Genomic DNA, 23,716 nt, shown 5'->3' with positions numbered 1-23,716 from the left:
GTCAACTCTTTCCAAAAGCATTTGTTTTATACAGAACAGGAGTATTTGTGGCACCTTAAAGACTAACACATTTATTTGAGCATAAGCCCACAAAAGCTTATGCTCAAATAAATGTGTTAGTCTCTAAGGTGCCACAAGGACTCCTGTTCTTTTTGTGGATATGGACTAACATGGCTGCTACTCTGAAGTCTGTTTTATATAGGTAAATAAAAGCCAGTGTATCCATAGAACATAGTGTCAGAGTGAAAATAAAATGCAGTCCAATCTGATGGCTAATTCTTTAGTGCAAGAAGGACAGAATTCACTATTGCAGAGGTTAGCAACATGCCTGTGTCCCATTGTTCACTCTGTCCCCTTGCAAGTCACTATATTTGTGGGTATTTGGCAGGCGTACCTGATGCTCTGTTCTTGCAGCACCTTCTCTCAGCACTGCCCTCCCAGGGTTCAGCTCATGGAACCTGTTCACAGGCAAAACTAAATGCAAGCAAATGATCAATGTAGTTGGTGTTGATTTTAATTTTGCTGAAAGCCTTTCAGTTAAGTTTCCTTTTTATAGAACAACTGATGCAAGATGCTAAATTTTATGGGTAAATTCTCAGTTTTGAGCATGAGTCATTTAGCCGCATCATTCCTATTAACAGCACACATCACTCAGAAACTCTCCAGAGATGCTATGACACACAAAACTTCAGGTTAACTTTCAGTTTTCCACCTGAGTTTTTTTTATTTCCTCTCAGGTCTTTCAGAGACGGGTAGATGGTTCCGTTGACTTTTTCCGTGACTGGGATGCGTACAAGAGGGGTTTTGGAAGCTCGCTGACCGAATTCTGGCTGGGGAATGACAATATTCACCTATTAACATCTCTCGGTATAGACATTTTGGATACATTTTGCCCCCTACAATTCTGTAACCAAGAAAGGAAGTTTAGCACAGGATGGTGCACAACAGTAGCACTGAAACTGCTGCCCAAATCCAAACTAGTTATTCCCTATAGAACAGTCCTGCTGGGAAAATTATCAAAACTAGTAACACTCTCTAGTTGTGCTGGCTATAAGTAAACTTGGTTAGATTTAGAGATGGTAGAGGTGATTGAATAATGAATATCCAGCATCTGATCGTATGTTAAATCTAATCCTGCTCCCTCCTTGGGTAACATGGACCTGCACAATGTTATGTCATTTACAGAGATAATGGATGAAGTCCCATTGAAGTCAGTTGCAAAATGTCATTGACTTCAATGGGGCCAGGATTTTTCCCAATTTCTCCAGAAGGTGAGACATCCAAAATGACAAATCCAAATCCTGGCCAATTAAGTTTCAGCAATGTGGCATAATTTCCTAAGGTAGTGACCTGGCTCTTGCCAGAAGCTGTGGTCCTGGGAATGAGTGGTGGAAGAAGCTCTTAGGCTGTCGTTGCCCAGAAGGTTAGCAAGCAGCAAAATAATCAGTCCATCTGTATGACTGCAAATGCAGCTATCTACCCAGCATCTGCAGAATGTGAGCTTCAAATCTAGCTAAATTCTCTCTCTCTCTTTCTCCATGTTCTTAATGGTTCCCTCTTGTCTCCCATTTGACTCATAGAATCATAGAATATCAGGGTTGGAAGGGACCTCAGGAGGTCATCTAGTCCAACCCCCTGCTCAAAGCAGGACCAATCCCCAACTAAATCATCCCAGCCAAGGCGTTGTCAAGCCTGACCTTAAAAACCTCTGAGATCCAGAATTATGAACTAATTACAGTGACAGGGGTTCTCAGCTAACCAGTGGTGGCAAGACAGGTGCTGAGTTTGCCTTTTTATGGTTCATTAGTGAACTGATTCTGGGCAGACCACGGCGTGGTGAATGCTCCCGATTCTGATCTATTAGCTGGAACAGAAGTGTTAGCTGTAGGTGCACTTTGCTAATGGGGATGTGAGATTGGGGGGTGTATCTGAGTTAGCAATGGTTCATAAGTTGATGGCTTGGCCTGTGAAGATGAGGCTCACCCAAAAGTAAACCCAAAATTATACAAGATGCTAATGGAATGTATTGAATATTTGCTAATCTTCATGTCTTTAACAGGAGCTAACGAACTGCGCATTGACCTCCGAGATTTTGAAAATAACCATGTGTTTGCCAAGTTCAAGTCATTCAGAATTTTAGACGAGACTGAGAAATACAAGCTGATTCTAGGAGACTTTATTAACAGCACTGCAGGTAGGTGGTTGCCTCATTCTCCAGTGATTATACCAGAGGGAGCACATGCAAATAGTGCTAAAATGTACACGATCTTGTGGCTAAACATGAAATCCCACCATCAGCAAAATCTGAGTTTAGCCTCTTAGAAAACCACAGGCTCATGTTTAATTACAGCATCCACTCCTGATATAATCTGGGAAGATGTCACCTCAAGCATCATTTAGTTAAAGGATAGGCTTTCTGTGAATCTTTCATGCATATGAAGTCAGTTTTGGGATTGTTAAGATTACTCCGACACTGGTTCAGTGTCATAGGACTGGTGAAAAAAGTTTCCTCCAACAAGTTTGCAGCAAAAATAGTCTGAAATGATGATTCTGCAAGTGGGAGGGAAATAGGTATGGAAACCATAAAAGGGGCTTCTTGATTAAGAAAAGAGGTTGCATTCATTCTAGTGTTAAAATAGAGGCAGTCTAAGCCACTCTGCCAGCACAGGGGTTGAATAAACTGCTGGCCTAATTTAAAGAAACCCTCTTTCCACTCTCCTATATGCTGAGAGTAATCATACATTACTCCTGCCACCTCTCACCAACAGCTAGATTGCAGGTCATTGGTACCTCGCAGGACTCAATGCTACCCCATTAGTGAGGTCGGGTTGTTGCTGGCAGCCAGCATTGGTAGAAGCCTTCTGTAAAGAAGGAGATGAGAAATGAAATGAGGTGTTTGGTCACACACACAGATACACAAAAACATTCTGCATATCAAGGCATTTGGACTTGAACTTTAGGAGCTAATTCTGGCGAGGAACACTGATATTTTCCTGCGTATGTGCAAGTCATGTAAGTGAAGGGAAATCCGAGCAGTAACCAGAGCCACTGACAAGTCTTTTGGGGTTAGTTTTCAGGGTTTAGAGATATGTAAGTATGACCCCCATGTAAACAAGGCCAGGTACGTTAATGGAAATAATAAATGAAGATGTGTATAAAAGCTGTAAACCAACATGTTATGATAGTGACAAATTGACATGTCTCCTGTAAAGGAAAACTGTGTCTTCCCTATCAGGATTCTCTATCAGAAGTGTTGTTTACTACTTCTCATAACACAAGAACTAGGGGTCACCAAATGAAATTAATAGGTAGCAGGTTTAAAACAAATAAAAAGAAGTATTTCTTCACACAACGCACAGTCAACCTGTGGAACTCCTTGCCAGAGGATGTTGTGAAGGCCAAGACCTTAAGAGGGTTCAAAAAAGAACTAGATAAGTTCATAGTAGATAGGTCCATGAATGGCTATGAGCCAGGATGGGCAGGAATGGTGTCCCTAGCCTGTTTGCCAGAAGCTGGGAATGAGCGACAGGGGATGGATCACTTGATGATTCCCGGTTCTGTTCATTCCCTCTGGGGCACCTGGCACTGGCCACTGTCAGAAGACAGGATACTGGGCTAGATGGACCCTCGGTCTGACCCAGTAGGGCCATTTTTATGTTCTTTGAATTGTTTGAGCATGTCAACTAAACAGTGGATAAAAATATATATTAAGACTTTTTAAAAGTCTTTGAAATTTTAAGACCTCTCAAAAAAAGGCTATTAAGGAAACTAAATAGTGATAGAATGAGATGCAATGTATTAGTGTGGATCAGAAATTGGCTAAAATAAGGAATAACTGGTCCATTTCAAATGTGGTTAAAGATTAACACTTGGCTGCTGCAAGGATCTGGTGGTGTCTAATGTGTTTATTAATGACAGGGAAATCTGGATGAGTAATAAGGTGGCAACTGCTGCATCTGATACTCTTAAAAAATGTTGTGTGAGGAACTTCAGAGGATCTAGCCCAGGTTGGTTGATGGTAGATGAAACTCACTGCTGACCCATGCAAAGTAATACACCTCAAAAGGAATGATTTTCACTTCTCGTACACATTGCTGGGTTCTAAATTAGCTGCAGCCACTCAGGAAAAAGATCTGGGCATCACTGTGGACATCTCAATGAAACTCATTATGCAGCAAAGCTTAAAAAGCAAGCAAAGTGCTGAGATGCATAAGGAATGAGAGCAAATACTGAAGGAATTATTTATAATGCAATGTGTTGTATATCCTGACGTGGAATACTGTGTCCAGTTCTGATTCAGATAACCCAGAAATACAACCTACACCGAGAAGGTTCAGAAGTGAGCAACAAAAAGGATTAAAACTGGTATTTTCAAAGGAGCCTATGGGCTTGTGTACAGGCAGAAGCTATTGCAAAATAAATTAGGGTGTGAATTTAAGTGCAACAGCTATACCATGCTAACTCCCCATGTGGACACACTTCTCACTCACTATGAGCACCTTTGTGTATTCAGTTGAATCCACTGAATTAAGCTAAACCACAGAGAGGCACTTTTCATGCAAAATAAGTGTTCGCACAGTGAGCTGTTCTCCAATAGCTATTCTGGACTTCTGCCTCCTGTAGACAAGCCCTGGGAATGCGAGGGTGCCCAAATCCCATTGAAATATAATGGAAGTTGTGTGTCTGGCTCCCTCTTTAACGCTCAGCCTAGCAGCCTGGAGACACTTCCACTGAAAGAGAGAATGAAAAGATTGGAACTGTGTAGTCTGAAGAGGAGGCAAATGAAGGTGAATCTGCTCCTCCCAGTTACCCTTCTCTTAATACAAATATAGGGCAACCTCCAATTAAAACGAACAGCAGGAAATTTAACACTTATAAAGGAAATATTTTTATATGCAAAACTGAATTAACCCATGGGACTGATTGCCACAGTATGTCAATGGCAGCTGTTCAGTAGGGTTCAGGAAAGGATGGGACATTTATATGGATAATTCGAATGCTCCCAGCTTTATTAGGCAAGACGTTACAAGGCATGTAAAACCTCACCCTCCAGGGCAGAAATCAGTCTCCTCATGGACATGGTTAGGAAGAAACTTCCTCTGTGAGCAAGTTACTGGACATAGTTGGAGACAGGAAAGAGTATTTGGTGGTTCCCTGTTCAAAACTGATCCAATTCCCTGTATGTGTAGGGCTGAGTGTGTGGGCCTCTGAGCCCTGCTTTAAAGTCAGCCCCTCCCTTCTCTCTCCTCAGAGAAATGTGATGTTACTGCAGCACTCGGCTTGTATTGCAGGGGCTTTGTTTTACCCCATGATATGGGAAATGAACGATCTTGCTCTGGAACCAGTAACTAAATAACAACTGGGGTAAAAAGATCATTTTTGTTTTTGTCACAGGTGATTCATTAGCAACTCACAGGAACATGTTCTTTACAACAAAAGACCGTGATAATGATCTCGCTTCCTCGAATTGTGCTACACTTTACCAGGGGGCCTGGTGGTACAGTAAGTGCCATGCCTCAAACCTCAATGGGAGGTATTGGCTGGGAGCCCATAATAACAGCGGAGATGGTATAAACTGGCACGCCAGCAGAGGCAACAAATATTCCTTCAAACTCTCAGAAATGAAATTTCGGCCTGTTCAGCAATGGTGAGCTGGCAGCACATGTTCCTCCTGCTTTCCCAGACGTCTGTTTGCAGTGAGCACATGTGGCAAAACTGCAGAGAGGAACCAGCCAAAACCACCGGCCACTAGGAGCAGGTGCAGGAGCTGCCAAAGCAGGGGCCTTCAGCCATTCACAGGACTACCCGTTTCTCTGCCCTCTGCTGATTTTTCTTTTGGCCACAACCCTTTCCTCAGTCTCTTAACCTCACCATCACACTTATTCCTCTTGCCCTTTTCCCTAACCCTGCCCCTCACCCTCCTTTCCTGCAGTGTCCCCTCTCCCTTCCCCTTTCTTTCCATTTAGCTGATCCCCTCCTAACTGAACACCCCCCGCTCCCCACAACAACAAACAAATCATGTCACTAAAATGACATTTGCTGCCATTGCATTGTTCACTCTGCTTGTGTGTTCTAGCCCTTCCCCCACCCCGTGTCTGACCTGTCAGTGGAGCTTGTGAGCTCTTCTGGGCAGGGACTGTCTGAGCTCTTCAGGGCTGAGCACTCTTGTACGGGGAGATTTTGGCAAACCGGTAAAATGCCTGAAACCACTGTTGCGTATTGCTAAGAGCAGCCAAATCAGCAGGCTGTAAATTGGCCATGCAGCAGCCTTAGCTTCACCAAGGCAGGAGGGGAGGGGGTTTTGGGTGCCACAGAAAGGGCAGCTTGACCCCGTGTCCTTCCTGATAAGAATTGTGTTGAAGTTGCTGCTACATGCATTTTAGAAGAGCAGGATGTGCTCTCAGGAATGTGTCTGACAGGGCCTCAAGGCTGCAAACTCGGGGGAAAAAACACACCTGGTTAATCAATAATCAGAAGGAAACCTCTTGCTTGACCGTTGAAACTGCTTACTTAACAACTTTTCTTAAAGTGACATGTCATTATATTACTAATGGGGAAAAATTTGAGGTAGGGGGACTCTCTCTCTGGATGCATTTTGTGATCGCCACCGGCTGCTGCTGTGCCACTCGAGAGCCACACTCAGTTTCGGTAATTAGCAAGGGTTGGGGTGTTTTACTAACCTGTTGCGGACGTGTGTAAGTGCTTGAAACGAAGTAAAGTTTAGCGTTAAGTGAAAGTACTCTTGTGTTGTCCTGTTTGTGCAGCCATCTATCGGTCGGACGGCCGTGTCTCCCCTGATTTATTTCCTGACACCACCTCGCACAGAGTAAAAGTTACCAAGAGCTTTGGGTTGAAAGAACCCCAGGTAACACTCTGAAGCCCCGTTCTTGGTTGGTCCTTAGGCGCTGCCATAACAAATATGGTTAATAACATCTGTCTGCACAAGCTTCTACATTGCAAATGCTTGCACTGGCATGGTGACAACAATTTGTGGATTGGAAGCTGTAAGACGGAAAAAAGGGGTACTTTGGAAAAGGAGTGGGAGAAACAAAGACAATGAGCGACAGCAGGAGAGATGGCGTGTGTAGCCTGATTTAGGGTGTACTAATCATTTAATTTAGTTTTAATTAATAATAATAATAATAATAATAGCTAATTATTAACATTAATTAGTATGGGTTTTAGGCTCGCCAGTCTGTTTGATCAGAAAATAAAAGTTCTTGTCCCGAGTCAGGCTCCACAGAATTTACAAAGGACCCTCGGGGGTATGACAGGAAGCTCACACTGAGACAGATACAGCCTCAAAGACTTTTTATTAAAATCAATAATAGTAAGTAAATGGTACAATACCAAGAGTTACAAAGTTACAATTGCATTACTGCTATTCAAAAGATACATATGATAATATAGTATTATATGCAACAACACTTTGGTTAATATACTCAGACCCTTCCTTGTTAACCTGGTAGTAAGAGACATTCAGTGGGAGGGATGGCTTAGTGGTTTGAGCATTGGCTTGCTAAATCTAGAGTAGTGAGTTCAATCCTTGGGGGGGAATTGGAGTAAAAATCTGTCTGGGGATTGGATTAGATGATCTTCTGAGGCCCCTTCCAACCCTGATACTCTGTGTGACACAGGACCAGCCTTGCAGTTCAGGTTTCTTAATCCTTGAGTGAGGGATGCAGGGCTTAGAAAGAGCTAATACTACTTAGGGTTTACTTGACAAACTTACAATCAAAACCTAATAAATAAAACGGAAGGGCTACCTCTTCTAGCGAAGCTCCCATGCAGGAAAGACTTTTCCCTTTTTAGCACCTTGGCTCAGCTTGTAAACTGCTGGAAGAGGCTGAGGTTGACACTCGCTCTTCTGAACCAAGGGGCAATCAGAAGGGAATATAGATGTCCAGTTTTTTCCCCATTGAAGTCAATTACAGATACCCTAGTGATTTCCATGGGTGAAGGATTAAGCCCGTATTGGCTAAAATCAATTATAATTTCCCTCACAAGACTTGCCTAGCCCTGATTGTTGCCTTTGTTCTGCTCATTTACTATATTAATAGACTGTCAAATTTAGATAATAAAATATCGCTACCCTTCCTGCTGGAGAAAAGAGAAATATGTTGGGTCAGCAAATGCCGCTACGCCAGAGATGTGAGCTTGTTCATTTTTCTCTGCAGCTGCTTCATGCTTCTCTTCATGATACTCACACTTCTCTAAACCCAACTTTCACTTCCCTTGACCTGATTCACACTCCCCTTTAAGCCAATGGCAGCTGTGTGTGTGTGGATATCAGAGGACAGTATTTGAGACCAGATTTACAAATTGGGGTGTCAAAGTTAGTCATTTAAATATGAGATTAATGCGCTTCAGTGAGATTTGGGCACCTAGGGCCAGATTTTCAAATGATTTCAGCTTGGAGTATGTAGTGAAATGCCCAGTGAGATTTTCAAAATCTATGGGGGAGTTAGATACTTGGCACTTTTGAAAATCCCACTACACGTCTATCTGCATCTTAGGATGCCTAAATAACTTTGAAATTCTGGCCCCTGGATCCTAATTTAAGTCCCTACCTAGGAACTTCAGGTGCTGAGCCTTAGGCACCAAGACTTGAAATTTTGACTCTTGACCACTAGTAATTTATTTTGGAAAGTTCTAAGCACAAAATTTTACCATTTATATTTCAGCAAAGTTTGGAGAGAAAATCTCATTTTTTCTGAAATTTCACAAAATGAGATTGTAGAATTTCCCCCTCTCTAGTGGGTGAATCAGTGATGGGTTGGTCTGTGTCCTTGCTGGGGAATGTTAATTCAGTTTACATTTAAGTTCACCAATAATGTAGAAAAAATATCCAAAATAGCCTTTCCCCAGGCTTTGAGCCAATGTCGTTCTGTCAATGACTTGCTCCCTTCCACAGGAAGAAAGGGCTGGTTTTTTATGGCTACTCTTCTACCAAAGTTGGACAGAGTATTTATAATGCAGTAGCTGGACTCATCTCTTTTTTAACTATCCTGATGCATTAGATTAAAAACTAATACTTAGAAATGGGCCCAGGGTTCAAAATTCTGATCTAGGTTTCAAACACTCACAAAGTTAGGTGGTGTTTTGACCTGAATTTTTTTTTTTAAACCATCATCATCTTGGCCAATCACAAAGGGCTCCTTGCACCTGGAGCACTACCTGGATCAATTTCTGGCTCTGTCCTTAAGGTTGTCTGTCTTGATATTCAGATTATGTCCATCACTGGCAATCTTATCACTCCACCAAAACTTTTGACACCGACCATGTGGTGGCATTCCTTGTTACATGCTTTGGGATTTGCTGGTCTTCCATTCTAATAATATGTCCATATCAAAAAAGCTGCTAAAACTGAACTAGTGCTGGTGGAGGCAGTTGCTGGATTCAGTCTGAATTTTGGATCTCATCCTGCCACTTGATATGGAGCAGCACAAGGAGATGATGAGGCTCAAAAACATCAATCCAGTGTTCATCAGCCTTCCTCAGTGCACATATCTTACTTCCATGCAGTGGAGTTGGTGTGCAGCTTCATGGCACGTTAGATGTCACAACATCCCCACAGATACTGCTGAAGGACCCGCAACATGACAGCAGTTGCCACTGTACAAGTGTCCACATTTTTTGAGCATCCTCCAGCACTATCTAGGACACTTCCCAAATATTTAACAGTTGCCACCTGCTCTATGTCCCATCCAGAGACCTTAATACCGATCTGAGTTGTAATCTGGAGCTGGGGACATGCTACTTCTTGCCCGAACCAGATTGGGCCATTGACTGCAGCGATTCACCAAACTGGGCCAACAAGGCAGTGTCATCTCACTTCACAGCAGAATGGTGTTCAGCTCAATGCCACCAACAGCTGCTCCTCAAGCTTAGCCATCAACCAATCAATGCCGATACTGAACTTTGTTGGTGACAGAGCAGAGCCGCACCGAACTCCCATGGAGATAGGAACCCAGGACATGTATCTGCCATTGACTCAAATATAATGTTCCATTCCACTATAGAGCTCTACTGTCAATGACTTGACCACATTCCGAAGTGAAACCCATTCAGGCCTAGCTTTTACACTCCACTAATGTGCCTTTGGAAACTCAACTTGTAGTTTGGGCTTACCTAGTATCTTAATTAAAACCACACTTCATATTTGGTATTCAGTTTAGGTGCCCTTGGCTAACAGCCTCTTACTTCAGAGGTCACCAGACTCAAACAGTTTCTGTGACACATGGCTAGAAAGGGTTAAACATCCTGCAAAATAAATAACCCTCAAAAGAGTGGGGAGATAGATAATGTTTGTGTTTTTGTGTATTTACATATGTATGAGTGGGGTCCACAATGTAATCAACAGTCCCTGTCTGTGCTGTATTCTGATATCATTTACATTAATTGTAAACACGAGCTATCTCGGTATTCATCTCTCTTTGAAATATACTGTGAATGGTGGAGGAAAAAGCAAATGGCCTTATGTTAATTCGTATAGCTAAGTACCTAATGACCTCTTGTTTCCTGAGGGAATCCCAACTTGTCAAAGAGGACATGAAATTGTATAAAAGATCCTTGGGTCCTGATTCTGTCATCTCACATCTGCTTAGACTTCATCAGGGCAAGTTTGAGTCGCAAAACTGAGGTCCCAGTTATGCTGGTACGCCCTGAATATGAGATTTGGATATTGGACTATGGCCTATGAACTGAATTCTAAAGGAACTCTTGCAGCTATGAAGCTCACCATCTCTGCTATGAATCTGAACCTCAATGAATTGAACTCATGTCTGTTTGTATATTGATCTTTTAACCATACTCTCCCTCTTTTGTTTTTTAATACATTTTAGTTTAGTTTATAAGAATTGGCTGTAGCGTGTATTTGGGTAAGATCTGAAACATTCATTAACCTGGGAGGTGATGTGTCCGATCCTTTGGGCTTGGTCCAACCTTTTCTTTTCTATGATGAAATAAGATTTACAGAAATTGTCACCATATTTGACATGGGTATCTGGATGAAGGCCTGAGGCTGGATCACTTTAAGGCAGGGGTGGCCAACCTGAGCCTGAGAAGGAGCCAGAATTTACCAATGTACATTGCCAAAGAGCCACAGTAATACATCAGCAGCCCCTCATCAGCTTCATCCCCCCCCTACCTCCCAGCACCTCCTACCCACTGGCAGCATCTCCCCTTCCCTCCCCGCACCTCTTGATCAGCTGTTTCATGGCATACAGGAGGCTATGTGGGGGGAGAAGTGAGGGCATGGCAGGCTCAGGGGAGGGGGTGGGAAGGGGTGGAGTGGGGGCAGGGCTGGTGGCATAGCCAGGGGTTGAGCAGTGAGCACCCCCAGGCACATTGGAAAGTCGGCGCCTGTAGCTCCAGCCCCGGAGTCAGTGCCTGTACAAGGAGCCACATATTAACTTCTGAAGACTTTTCAGCTTGGAAAAGAGGCAACTAAGGGGAGTTATGATAGAGGCCTATGAAATCATGAGTAGTATAGAGATAGTAAATAAGGAAGTGTTATTTACTCCTTCTCATAATACAAGAACTAGGGGTCACTAAATGAAATTAATAGGCAGCAGGTTTAAAACAAACACAAGAAAGTATTTTTTCACGCAACGCACTGTGAACCTCTGGGACTCCTTGCCAGAGGGTGTTGTGAAGGCCAGTACTATAAGGGGGTTCAAAAGGGAGCTAGATAGATTCATGGAAGATAGGTCCATCAATGGCTATTAGCCTAACTTTGTGTGTGGCAGAGGGAAAGTGCTTCTAACCTTTTATCTAGTGAGTCTATTACCTTGCCTGAATCGAGGTTATGTAAAAATCCTCGTGATGGGTCAGAGGTGACTCTGGATTTAAGTGAGACCCAGAAAGAGTCTGTTGTAGCTCAGGAAAACGTTCCTTTGGCACAAGCCCTAGGTGAAAAGGGTAAGGGCAGAATTGCTGTGAAAAATGGGTTGTTGCTTAGAAAGATTCCTAAAGAGAAAAATCTTTTGCAACCAGTTTGCTGCAACTGATGGGTGTGGAAGTGATTGGATTGAGTGAGGGTGAATCACGGTATAGAGAAAGCAACAGCTTTTCTGGGAGACTTGTTTCAGTTAACAAGAATTGACTGTACCTGGATGGAGGCCTGGGGCTGGATCACTTTAAGGGAACTGTGTTGTTTGAACTTCTGAGTAACCAGTGAGGTAATAAAGAAGCTGTTTTATGCTGGTTTGGTGACTCTAAGGGTATGTCTACACTACGGGATTATTCCGATTTTACAGAAACTGATTTTAGGAAACAGATCAAGTTGAGTGCACGCGGCCACACTAAGCACATTAATTCGGCGGTGTGCGTCCATGTACCGAGGCTAGTGTCGATTTCCGGAGCATTGCACTGTGGGTAGCTATCCCATAGCTATCCCATAATTCCCAGTCTCCCCTGCCCATTGGAATTCTGGGTTGAGATCCCAATGTCTGATGGGGGAAAAACATTGTCGCTGGTGGTTCTGGGTACATCCTCCCCCTCCCTCCATGAAAGCAATAGCAGACAACCGTTTTGTGCCTTTTTTCCTGGGTGAACTGTGCAGACGCCATACCACAGCAAGCTTGGAGCCTGCTCAGCTCAAGACCACAGTCATGGACATTGTAAACACCTCGCGCATTCTCGTGCAGTTTATGCTGAACCAGGACCTGAAAAACTAGGCGAGGAGGAGGCGGCTACAGCAGCACGGAAACGAGAGTGATGAGGACATGGACACGGACACAGTATTCTCTCAAACCCGGTGCTTTGGAGATCATGCTGGTAATCGGGCAGGTTCTAGCCATGGAATGCCGATTTTGAGCCTGGGAAACAAGCACAGACTGGTGGGACTGCTAGTGTTGCAGGTGTGGGACTATTCCCAGTGGCTGCAAAACTTTCGCATGCGTAAGGGCACTTTCATGGAACTTTGTGACTTGCTTTCCCCTGCCCTGAAGCACCAGAATACCAAGATGAGAGCAGCCCTCACAGTTCACAAGCGAGTGGCGATAGCCCTGTGGAAGCTTGCAACGCCAGACAGCTACCGGTCAGTCAGGAATCAAGTTGGAGTGGGCAAATGTACTGTGGGGGCTGCTGTGATGCAAGTAGCCAATCACTGACCTGCTGCTATCAAAGGTAGTGACTCTGGGAAATGTGCAGGTCATAGTGGATGGCTTTGCTGCAATGGGATTCCCTAACTGTGGTGGGGCGATAGATGGAACCCATATCCCTATCTTGGCACCAGAGCACCAGGGCAGCCAGTACGTAAACCACAAGGAGTACTTTTCAATGGTGCTGCAAGCACTGGTGGATCACAAGGGACATTTCACCAACATCAACGTGGGATAGCCGGGAAGGGTTCATGACGCTCGCGTCTTCAGGAACACTACTCAGTTTCTTGTCTGGGAAGTAATTCCCTTGCTGCAGCCGTTTAAACAAACAGTTGGGGATGTTGAAATGCCTATAGTTATCCTTGGGGACCCAGCCTACCCCTTAATGCCATGACTCATGAAACTGGACACAGGCAGCCTGGACAGTAGTCAGGAGCTGTTCAACTACAGGCTGAGCAAGTGCAGAATGGTGATAGAATGTGCATTTGGACGTTTAAAGGGATGCTGGCGCATGTTACTGACTCGCTCAGACCTCAGCCAAACCAATGTCCCCATTGTTATTGCTGCTTGCTGTGTGCTCCACAATCTCTGTGAGAGTAAGGGAGAGACCTTTATGGCGGGATGGGAGGCTGAGGCAAATCGCCTGGCCGCTGATTACACACAGTCAGACACCAGGGTGATTAGAAGAGCGCACCAGGAAGCGCTGTGCCTCAGAGAAGCGTTGAAAACCAGTTTCATGACTGGCCAGAGTACCGTGTGACAGTTCTATTTGTTTCTCCTTGATGAAAACCCGCCCCCTTGATTGACTCATTCCCTGTAAGCAACCCACCCTCTCCCTTCAATCAGTTTGCTTTCTAAGGAAATAAAGTCACCTATCATTTAAAAATAATGTATTCTTTATTAATTGATTATAAAAAGAGGGAGAGAACTGACAAGGTAGCCCGAGTGGGGTTTGGGAGGAGGATAAGAGGGATGGAAAAGGCCACTAAAAAAGTTCAAAGTAATGACAGCATTTTGCTTGGGCTGTCCACTGGGGTGGAGTGGGCGGGTGCACGGAGCCTCCCCCCTTCGGGACGGAGGAGGGAGGCTTGAAAAATTTGCAGCTGCGGGGGGAGGGAGGGAAAAAAAGGGAGAGAAGTATTTTAAAAGATACATTGTACAGAACAATGCTTATACTCTTTCACGGTGAACAACACTACTCACATTACATAGCACATGTGATTTGAGTACAAGGTCGCAGTTTGCATCTTAATATTTGTTGTCAGAGTGCTACCGGTGTGGTGCTCTGCTTTGTTCAATGTTGATATCACTCGGCTGCGTGCATGTGTTCCCTCTGTGTGCTGCCCCAGCTCTGCGCAGACAGTTGACACAGCAGACCCGAAGAGAACCCCCAATGACCACAGAGTCTAGTAAGGTACGAAGGCACTTCGGCCAGGTTTATTGCCGTATTGGACACAACGATAGTTCCCAGTAGATTACTTAGTCTACCGGGCATACTACTAATATGTGCCCGTGGTCAATGGACTCGGCTCAGTCAGTGGCGGGACTTTCCACTGCTCCCTCGGCCGGACAAAGACACCGCCCCAGGGATGCTTTCTTATACACAGGTACAAACAAGTTACACATCACTCCTGATGTATGAGGTGCAACCCCTCTACGTAGCAAGGTACAACCCCTCTACATAGTAAGGTGCCGCCTCTCACCTTGTACATGTTGGTTCGAACAAAACAACTCTATCCATCATATTACCCTTTTGGCCCTGTCATTGGGATGGGTCAGCCTGTTCCTTGTTATTTGTGTGGAATGTGCAAGTATGTGAATGTTCTGATATCTAGTGTTCAGTACCTTTTAGGTACATATCTTCTTGCAGCATCAGCCCTTTCCTTGCCAGCTTCTGTGAGCAGGGCCCGCCTCTGGCTCACAGCTTAACTTTGCTTTATGTTAGCAAAGTCTTGATCATTACTTTAGTTCAGGCCTTAGGCCTCATACCAGGCCTCTGATATTAAGGTTTATATCTCAGGGCCTCCTCTTACTACAATATTAAGTGCCTGCGGCTCTGGGGTTAGAGATCACAGACACAGGTCTGGGCAACAGAATTCGTCTTGCATGCGGCCATGGTAAGCCATTGTCTTTCAGCTTCTGCAGCCTTCATATATCCAGTGCCCTCCTTTCCCACATACCAAGCAAAGCCCGTTGACTGCTGCGGCTTTCCTGTTAACGTGCAGCAGCAGAAACCAAACTACCCCCCCTCATCCAATTCTCTGGGATGATTGCTTTACCCCTCCCCCCACTGCGTGGCTGGTGTCAGGGAAGATCCCTGCTAGCTACCCCCATCATTGCATGGCTGGTATCAGGGAAGATCCCTGCTAGCCAAACGCAAAAAAGCTCAGTGCCAATCACCCTCCCCTTCCTCCCCCGGCTTGACTAGCTGCAGGGAAGGATTTCTTTTCAGCCACAGACAAACAGCCCAGTAGGAATGGCCACCTCTGTCCCCTTAATTAAATTCCCATATTTCAACCAGGTTACCATGAATGATATCACTCTCCTGAGGAAAACACAGCAAGATAAAGAAAGGATGTTGCTTGAATGCCAGCAAACACTGGGACCATACGCTGCCAGGCTTTGTCATGCAATGATACCAGATTACTTGCTACTAGCATGGCGTGGTCAAGTGTCCTACCATGGAGGATGGACTAAGGCTGCACTGCCCAGAAACCTTCTGCAAAGGCTTGTGGAGTACCTCCAGGAGAGCTTCATGGAGATGTCCCTGGAGGATTTCCGGTCCATCCCCAGACACGTTAACAGACTTTTCCAGTAGCTGTACTGGCCGCGAATGCATCCAAAGTCCTCTGGGCAAATTAATCATTAAAAAACGCTTGCTTTTAAACCATGTTTTATATTTACAAAGGTACACTCACCAGAGGTCCCTTCCATGGCTTCATGGTCTGGGATACTGCCTTGGGAGGGTTGGGAGGCTACTTCAGTCAGGCTGAGAAAAAGATCCTGGCTGTTGAGGAGAACGGAGTGCTGTGTGCTCTCTGCAAGCTTGTCCTCCTCCTCCTTCTCATCTTCCCCGTCCGCAGAATCCTCAGGCATGGCTGAGATTACCCGCTCCATGGAATCCATGGTCAGGGGTGGGGTAGTGGGGGCGGCCCCCCCTAGAATTGCACGCAGCTCAGCGTAGAAGTGGCATGTCTGCGGTTCTGACCCGGACCTTCTGTTTGCTTCTTTGGTTTTCTGGTAGGCTTGTCTGAGCTCCTTAACTTTCACGCAGCACTGCACTGAGTCTATCCTGCTGGTCTAGCCTGGCCTCTGTTTCCTGGTTCACCCGTTTACCCTGCAAGAGAACGAAGACCCTCCTCTAGGTCCTGCTTTGGGGCCGATGCCCCATTCTACTATTTGTCATCTTCATACAGCAGAGACACCAGCTGCCTTTATATGATCAGCCAGTGACAGACCGATCCATGAGCACAAACCCACAAGCTGATCTTTCTGAAGCACCGTGTAATTCATGGTGCTTTCTGTCTTTCCTGAACAAACTAGAAGATCAACGCTCTGCATTCAGTTTAAGACTGTAGTTTAGTTCTTTGCAAAAGCATCTGTTTAAAACGCTTTATCCTCTGCCACACTCATCCTTCTCAAGCTACCATCAATGTGTTTATGTTGTCCCTTGATCCAATCAGTTAGCCAATATTTGGGTTCTTGCCAGGTTGTTTCCATTAGGAGGAGAAATTGATGCTAGAGCCCAGTATATTCTTTGGTGAAATCCTGTTTATTTACAAAGAATGTACAAAGTCCTGTTTCCCTGAACATAATAGGGATAAACAAGGACAAGTTTCCTTTTTTCAGAAATTGACATCAGCCTTTCCATGAGTCCTGTGTCCCAAGGAGCTCTGTGTCTGCTCCCTTCCAGGGCAATCAATCATCATGGAAACCATTTGGCCACACGATTTAGCTTCTGCTCAGTCCCAGGAATGAGGACTTGCAGCTGCACACAATAAATATCTCTGCCCTTTCTGCAGCAAGACAGAAGAAATAACTTTAGGATTATAAACAAATAATGTGCAGGGTCAGCTAATGCCAATACTTTAGAAATCGGAGTCAGCTCATTTCTCTCTCCAGATGCTTCATTCTTCCCTTCATGTTATTCATACTTCCCTAATCACAACTTTCACTTCTCTGTACACAATTCCCAGCTCCCTTTAATCTGAGCCACACTTTCCTTTAAGCTAGTTGTAGATATGTATGCACATCACAGGGCAGTATTTGAGACCAAATTTGCAAATTGGCTGTTTAATGTCAGTCATCTAAATCCCGGATTTTAACCAGCTTAGTAGGATTTAGGCCCCTATAACCTTATTTAAGTGGCTACATAGAGAGTTCAGGTGCTGAGGTTTAGACACCCAAGTTTAGACACTGGTGGCCCCTAATTGTTACATTCTTTGGGAAGGGCCCTGCCCCAAAAGTCACTGTTTTTATCCTGAAGTATCCTCACACCTCCTTGTCAAACTGTCTGAAATGGGCCATCTTGATTATCACGACAAAAGTTTTTTTTCCTCCTGCTGATAGTAGCTCATCTTAATTAATTAGCCTCTTAGAGTTGGAAGGGCAGCTCCCACCTTTTCATGTTCTGTATGTATAAATATCTTCTTGATGTATGTTCCAGTCTATGCATCCCATGAAGTGGGCTGTAGCCCACGAAAGCTTATGCTCAAATAAATTTGTTAGTCTCTAAGGTGTCACAAGTGCACCTGTTCTTTTTGCAGATACAGACTAACACGGCTGCTACTCTGAAACCTTTCTGAACTGTCTATCCTGCTTGTACCATGCATGGTCCCTTATTACGTCAGGCCGGTGGGTGCTCCACACAGTGGAGGCGGGCTATTCTATCCACTTCTGCTCCTTCCCGCTGTTCCACGTCCCTTGCCTGTCCCTCTTCAGGGATCCCTCTCATGAGCAACTCCTCATCCAGGAGGTCCCGTCCCTCCTTGCTCTAGGAGCTGTGGGGGAGGTGCCCCAGGAGCTCAGAGGCTAGGGTTTCTACTCACGCTACTTCCTCGTCCCCAAGGCGAAAGGAGGCCTGTGGCCCATCCTCGACCTGAGGAATATAACAAGACATTGTCAGCTTGAAATTCCGCATGGTCTCCTTGAGCATGATCAGCCCCTCCCTGGATCCAGGAGACTGGTACACCACCCTTGATATGAAGGACACATATTTTCACGTTTTGATCACCCCATCTCACAGACGGTTTCTCTGCTTCGTGGTGAACAAAGTGCATTATCAGTTCATGGATCTTCCGTTTGGCCTGTGCACGGCTCCTTGCGTCTTCACCAAATGCATGAGGGTCGTGGCAGCTTTTCTTCGCTGCCATCACGTGCATATCTACCCGTACCTGGATGACAGGCTCATATGAGGCCAGTCTTGCCAGCAGGTAGAATCACAGGTGCAAATGGTCAGAGACATGTTTGAGCACTTGGGCATCATTCTCAATGTCAACAAGTCTGTTCTCACCCTAGCCTGAACAGTAGAGTTTACTGGGGCAGTCCTAGATGCGAACCAAGAGAGCGTTCCTCCCAGAGGCCTGACGTCGGGTCTTCTTGCAAATAATCAGCGGCCTTCGCAGCTTTCCCACCTGCATGGCAATGCAGTGTCTCAAGCTGCTGGGCCACATGACTTCCTGTACTTACATGGTGCAGCATGCCAGGTTGCAGTTCAGGCCTCTGCAGGCGTGGCTCGCGTCCGTGTACCGCCCGGGCCGCGACGGTCTGGACATGGTGCTGACCATTCCAGGGCATACCCTCGATTCCCTACGTTGGTGGCTGGACCTCCACATGGTGGGCGCTGGGGTTCCGTTCCACCCTCCCCAGCCCACTCTGATCCTGGTAATGGATGCGTCAGTGCTGAGCTGGGGAGTGCATCACGGGGACCTGACGACTTGGGGCTTATGGCAAGTAGAGGATCTGACTCTGCATATCAACATCAAAGAACTCAGGGTGACCCACCTCGTGTGCCAAGCATTCCTGTCCTGCTTGTAGGGCCACTGTGTAGCGGTGCTGATGGACAATACCACGGCCATGTTTTATATAAACAAGCAAGGCGGAGCCCAATCATCTCCTGTCTGTCAGGGAGCCCTCCTACTGTGGGAATTCTGTCTAGCCCACTCCATCCTTCTCCAAGCTCCATACCTGCCGGCATTCGGAACATACTGGTGGAGAGCTTGAGCAGATGGTTCCTTACAAACAAATGGTCGATTCGTCTGGACATTATCCACTCCATCTTCCGCAGTTGGGGGTTTCCTGAATCAATCTGTTTGGCACGCGGGCCAACAGGAAGAGCCCAACCTTCTGCTCCTTCTGGGGTCACAACCCAGCCTCAATCCCAGATGCCTTCCTGATTCCATGGTCTGATCAACTATTATGCGCCTTCCTGCCATTTCCACTGATCCACAAGGTGCTTCTCAAGGTCTGTAGGACAAGGCAGACATCATACTGGTGGCTCCAGCTTGCATTCGCCAGTGCTGATACTCCACCCTGTTGGACCTGTTGATCTGGTCCCCAGTGCGTCTACGTCTCACTCCCGACCTCATCTAGCAGAATCACGGTCGTCTCCTCCACCCAGACCTTTAGTCACTCCACCTCATGGCCTGGAGGATCCGTGGTTGAACCAGGCAGAGCTCACCTGTTCAGACCCGGTGAGGCGGGTGCTCCTGGAAAGCCTCAAGCCTTCTACCAGGGTCACTTACAAAGCAAAATGGAAAAGGTTTTCTACTTGGTGTGCCCAAAGGCAGGTGCTCTGTAGCACAGCGCACACTCACCCCTGCGGCGCCTCCTGCTGGTTGTCCTTGGGAATTAGCTCACTGCCAGCCAGGAGCGCCCTCTGCAGGCCAGTGATCCGCCTGTCCTCTGGCCCTCGTGTCCCTCCCTGGACCTCAGTGCCTTTTTAACTGGGGCGCTGCCCCCTGGCAGTACCCCACCAATCTGGGTATCCCCTCCCTGGGGAACCCTCAACCCACTATCCCCACTTTGCCTCAGTTTGGCTACTGCCCAGTCTCCTCTAGCCCCCGTTCACTGGGGCAGACTGCAGTATCCGCCAATCATCACTGACAAGGGTGGGTTTGGACCTGCTGCCTTGGCCTACCCCTGGGCTGCCCCCTGCAACCCCCAGTACCTCTTGGCCTTATGTTGGGCCGCAGCCTGGGGCTTTCCAGGCTGGAGCTCCCCAGCTCCTCTGTCTTTCCCCAGCCCTGCTCCACTCAGGTACCCTGTGTCTAGCTCCCTGCAGCCAGGCCCTTCTCCCTCTACAGGCAGAGGGAGACTGTTCGGGCCTCTGGCTCACAGCCTTTTATAGGGGCCAGCTGGGCCTGACTGGGGCATGGCCACAGCTGAGCCTGCTTCCCCCAATCAGCCCAGGCTTCTTGCCCCAGCCACAGCCCTCTCCTGGGCTGTTTCAAGCCCCGCAGGGCAGGAGCGGGTAATCACTCCGCCACATGCTCCCACTCCAGGCTTCAATCCTGTGTGTCCTGGATTATCTTGCGCACCTAAAAGACCAGCACCTGGCATTCAGTTCTCTTAAGGTCCACCTCACGGCTATCTTGGCATTTCACCCGGGCGTTTCCGGGCGCTCAGTGTTTGCACACCCCATCATGGGACGTTTCCTTAAAGGATTAGAGAAGATCCACCCCCCGATGAAACCCCCTGTCCCGGCCTGGGACCTTAATTTAGTCCTTTCTCGCCTCATGGGTCCTCCTTTTGAGCTGTTAGTTTCCCGCTTACTCCTCAACCTCTCCTGGAAGGTTGCCTTTTTGGTGGCCATCACCTCGGCACAGCACGTATCTGAGCTGTGGGCCCTCACATGTGAGCCCCCACATACCATTTTTTATAAGGACAAGGTGCAGCTTAGACCTCACCCAGCCTTCCTGCCAAAAGTCATGTCCCGCTTCCATGTCAGCCAGGATATCTTCCTGCCGTTTTTTTACCCAAAACCGCACGCCAGCCTTCATAAACAGCAGCTTCATTCGCTGGACGTTAGAAGGGCACTCGCTTTCTACATAGACCGAACAAAGCCGTTCTGCAAACACCCCAGTTGTTCATTGCTCTAGCAGAGTGGATGAAAGGTCTGTCGGTCTCTTCCCAGTGGATATCCTCCTGGATCATGGCATGTGTTCGCGTTTGTTATGACCTGGCAAAGGTCCCTCTCTGCCTGCTGTGACGGCTCACTCCACGAGGGCTCACCTCTCCAGGAAATCTGCAGGGCTGCCATGTGGTCTTCAGTGCACACCTTCACGTCGCACTACACCATCGTCCACGAATCGCAGGAAGATGCAGCCTTCGGCAGAGTGATACTTCAGTTTGCGGTACCTTGACTCCGACCCCATCTCTGAGGTAAGGCTTGGGAATCACCTAACTGGAATTGATATGTGTAAGCACCCGAAGAAGAAAAAACGGTTACTCACCCTTTTTGTAACTGTTGTTCTTTGAGATGTGTTGCTCATATCTATTTCATTCCCCCCACCTTCCCCTCTGTCGGAGTTGCCGGCAAGAAGGAACTGAAGTGGGGTCAGGCCGGCAGGGTCGTATATAGAGTGCCATATCAGCTGACTTGGACTGGAGGTTATTATCCTGTCAGTTGTGTGGACTGAACAATCATTGAAGTCAGTGGGAATTGGATGCATTCAGGTGATGAGGACTCTGATTATATCATTTATTAATTGTCAATTCTTTGCCTTAGCCACAAGACCACCTTTCAGCCCTCTCTCTGTGATACTGTTATACTGACAAACCTGTTTTGTCAGGGATCTTGTTTCAAAATGTATATATTCATTGGTGTATTTAATCTATTGCCAGATTAGAGAACATTAAAAACCTAGTTTCCTGTGAAGATCTGGCATCCGTTTTTAAAGACTTGCTAAATACCAGGGCTTTCAAGTCTGTTGTTGAGTTTTGGGGCCCATGTCTACACTTAATGAAAACCAAATCACTTTATATTTTCATTTGGGGTTTGTTTGCTTTGTGTTTCTAGTTTAACGTCTCTGGCTGACAGCATCTAATGAAAGAGGAAATTTGGTCCAAAGGTTCCACCTGCAGCAACTTCCCTCTGAACTCTGATGCCCTGATGGAAGATGATGATGTATCAAGAGGTTAAGAATAGTTTCACCTTCATGAGATTTGTATAAAATTTTGATTTCTTGAACTTCTTGGGAGGTTTTTAAATCCTACTGTTTCGGATCTGGGCATTTTGCATCATTTTCAGTGATACTGACGCCACCAATACTCCTCCACCAGGAGAATCTCTGCTTCAAAGAAAAATCATTTGAAACTAGCCACAGAAGGAAACCCACAGCTAATGAACAAGGGAGTGACCGTAAAAATATTTCACCAGGCCCTAAGATGGAGCTAAAGTAGAGAAACCATATAACAATCTCAGCAGAAACAGCTGTAAAGTGGAGGATGGGTGGGAGAAGCTGAGAATTTCAGAGGTGGAGTTTTTATTTATCCTATAAAAGGCACCAACGGATGAGATGCTAATTAGGGAAGAGGCTAAGTGGAACTTGCTGTTGCAGAGCCCAGCACCAGCCATGGGAAGAGCCGCACAGCAAACCCTCACTGCTTTACTCTGCATAGCAGCAGCCGTTTGCATGGGTGAGGACAGCTGTCCAGGTGAGTAGGAAACAAGCCCAGTAACAGCTTTTCTTAATAGACTTATTACCAAGCCATCCTCTGCAGAACTAGTGGAACTGATCAGATTGACCTGTAGTGAATTGGTCGCTGCCTTCCTTAAAATTATGTTGTTATTACTAACAGTGAGTTGTAGACTTATAGCTTCCAGCCTCTCCTACCTGACGTTGAACATTTCTCTGGTACAGATCCATGAACTACGGGACTGCCAGTTACCAAACGACAATCCTGACACTATAATATTTTAAAACTGGGACTTCTCTTTTTTTACAAGATTTTTTTGTCTAATTAGTACTATAATACATTGAGCATATTGCTGCTGTGTGTGTATTACCAGATATCCATTCTCTGGGACCATCACCAAATGACATTCAGTCGGTGCCTAATGATCTGCTGCTGTTCAGAGCATTGCTATGAATGTAGGTCGAGAGCATGAGACTCTGTAATGTTAATTAAAATTCACACTGACACTTTCACATCTACATTTTTAAATTTTGTTATTTTCCTAATTAGTATGAAAAGAAACTTCATCTTTGACTTACCAGATGGTACCTCAGGCACTCGAGAACCAATGAGATTTTTGGATCTCTCATGGCTTCCTATTCAAAAACAACAAACCAGCATTAATGAATGCTTGTTTATAAGGCACAGGTATGCGGAGGCCTCTAATTGGACGTCACTAATATAAATAATACCAAATATTTGCAGAAGGTAACAAAACTACAATATTGTCCTAAAACATCCAGCACCTTCATAGCAGCCTTATGCAGGGCTTTGGAGCAGAGGCCGGAGCTGGAGCACAGAGCAGCTCCAGAGCAGTGGAGCTGCAGGTTTTTGCCTGGGGCTGGAGCACAGCTCCAAAGCCCTGGCCTCATGTCAAACTTAAAACCAAAAAGTGTAACTTTAAAAAATTCGGGTTCTTTTATTCTCAACTA

At 45.9% G+C, this 23,716-nt stretch overlaps 1 protein-coding gene across 5 annotated transcripts in view; it reads left to right on the top strand.

Moving 5' to 3' along the window:
• LOC123352519 (ficolin-2-like) overlaps window positions 1–23,716 on the top strand; it is a 79,306-nt gene that overhangs the window by 34,345 nt on the left and 21,245 nt on the right. For 3 of the 5 annotated variants that reach the window (XM_044992762.1, XM_044992763.1, XM_044992760.1), the window contains exon 1: window positions 22,617–22,763. The exons of 1 other annotated variant lie outside the window; for it this stretch is intronic. In XM_044992762.1, the coding sequence (XP_044848697.1) occupies window positions 22,625–22,763 (139 nt within the window). In that variant the 5' untranslated portion in view covers window positions 22,617–22,624. Of the gene's footprint in view, window positions 1–737; window positions 868–2,059; window positions 2,195–5,394; window positions 6,737–22,616; window positions 22,764–23,716 lie in introns of those variants that run through there. One more of the 5 variants, XM_044992764.1, reaches the window with a different exon arrangement.

Source organism: Mauremys mutica, chromosome 18 (genome assembly GCF_020497125.1).
Source record: "Mauremys mutica isolate MM-2020 ecotype Southern chromosome 18, ASM2049712v1, whole genome shotgun sequence".
In the NCBI taxonomy this organism is placed as follows: domain Eukaryota; kingdom Metazoa; phylum Chordata; order Testudines; family Geoemydidae; genus Mauremys; species Mauremys mutica.
Note: the sequence above shows the minus strand (reverse complement) of the source record. Positions and strands in the feature narration are given on the sequence as shown.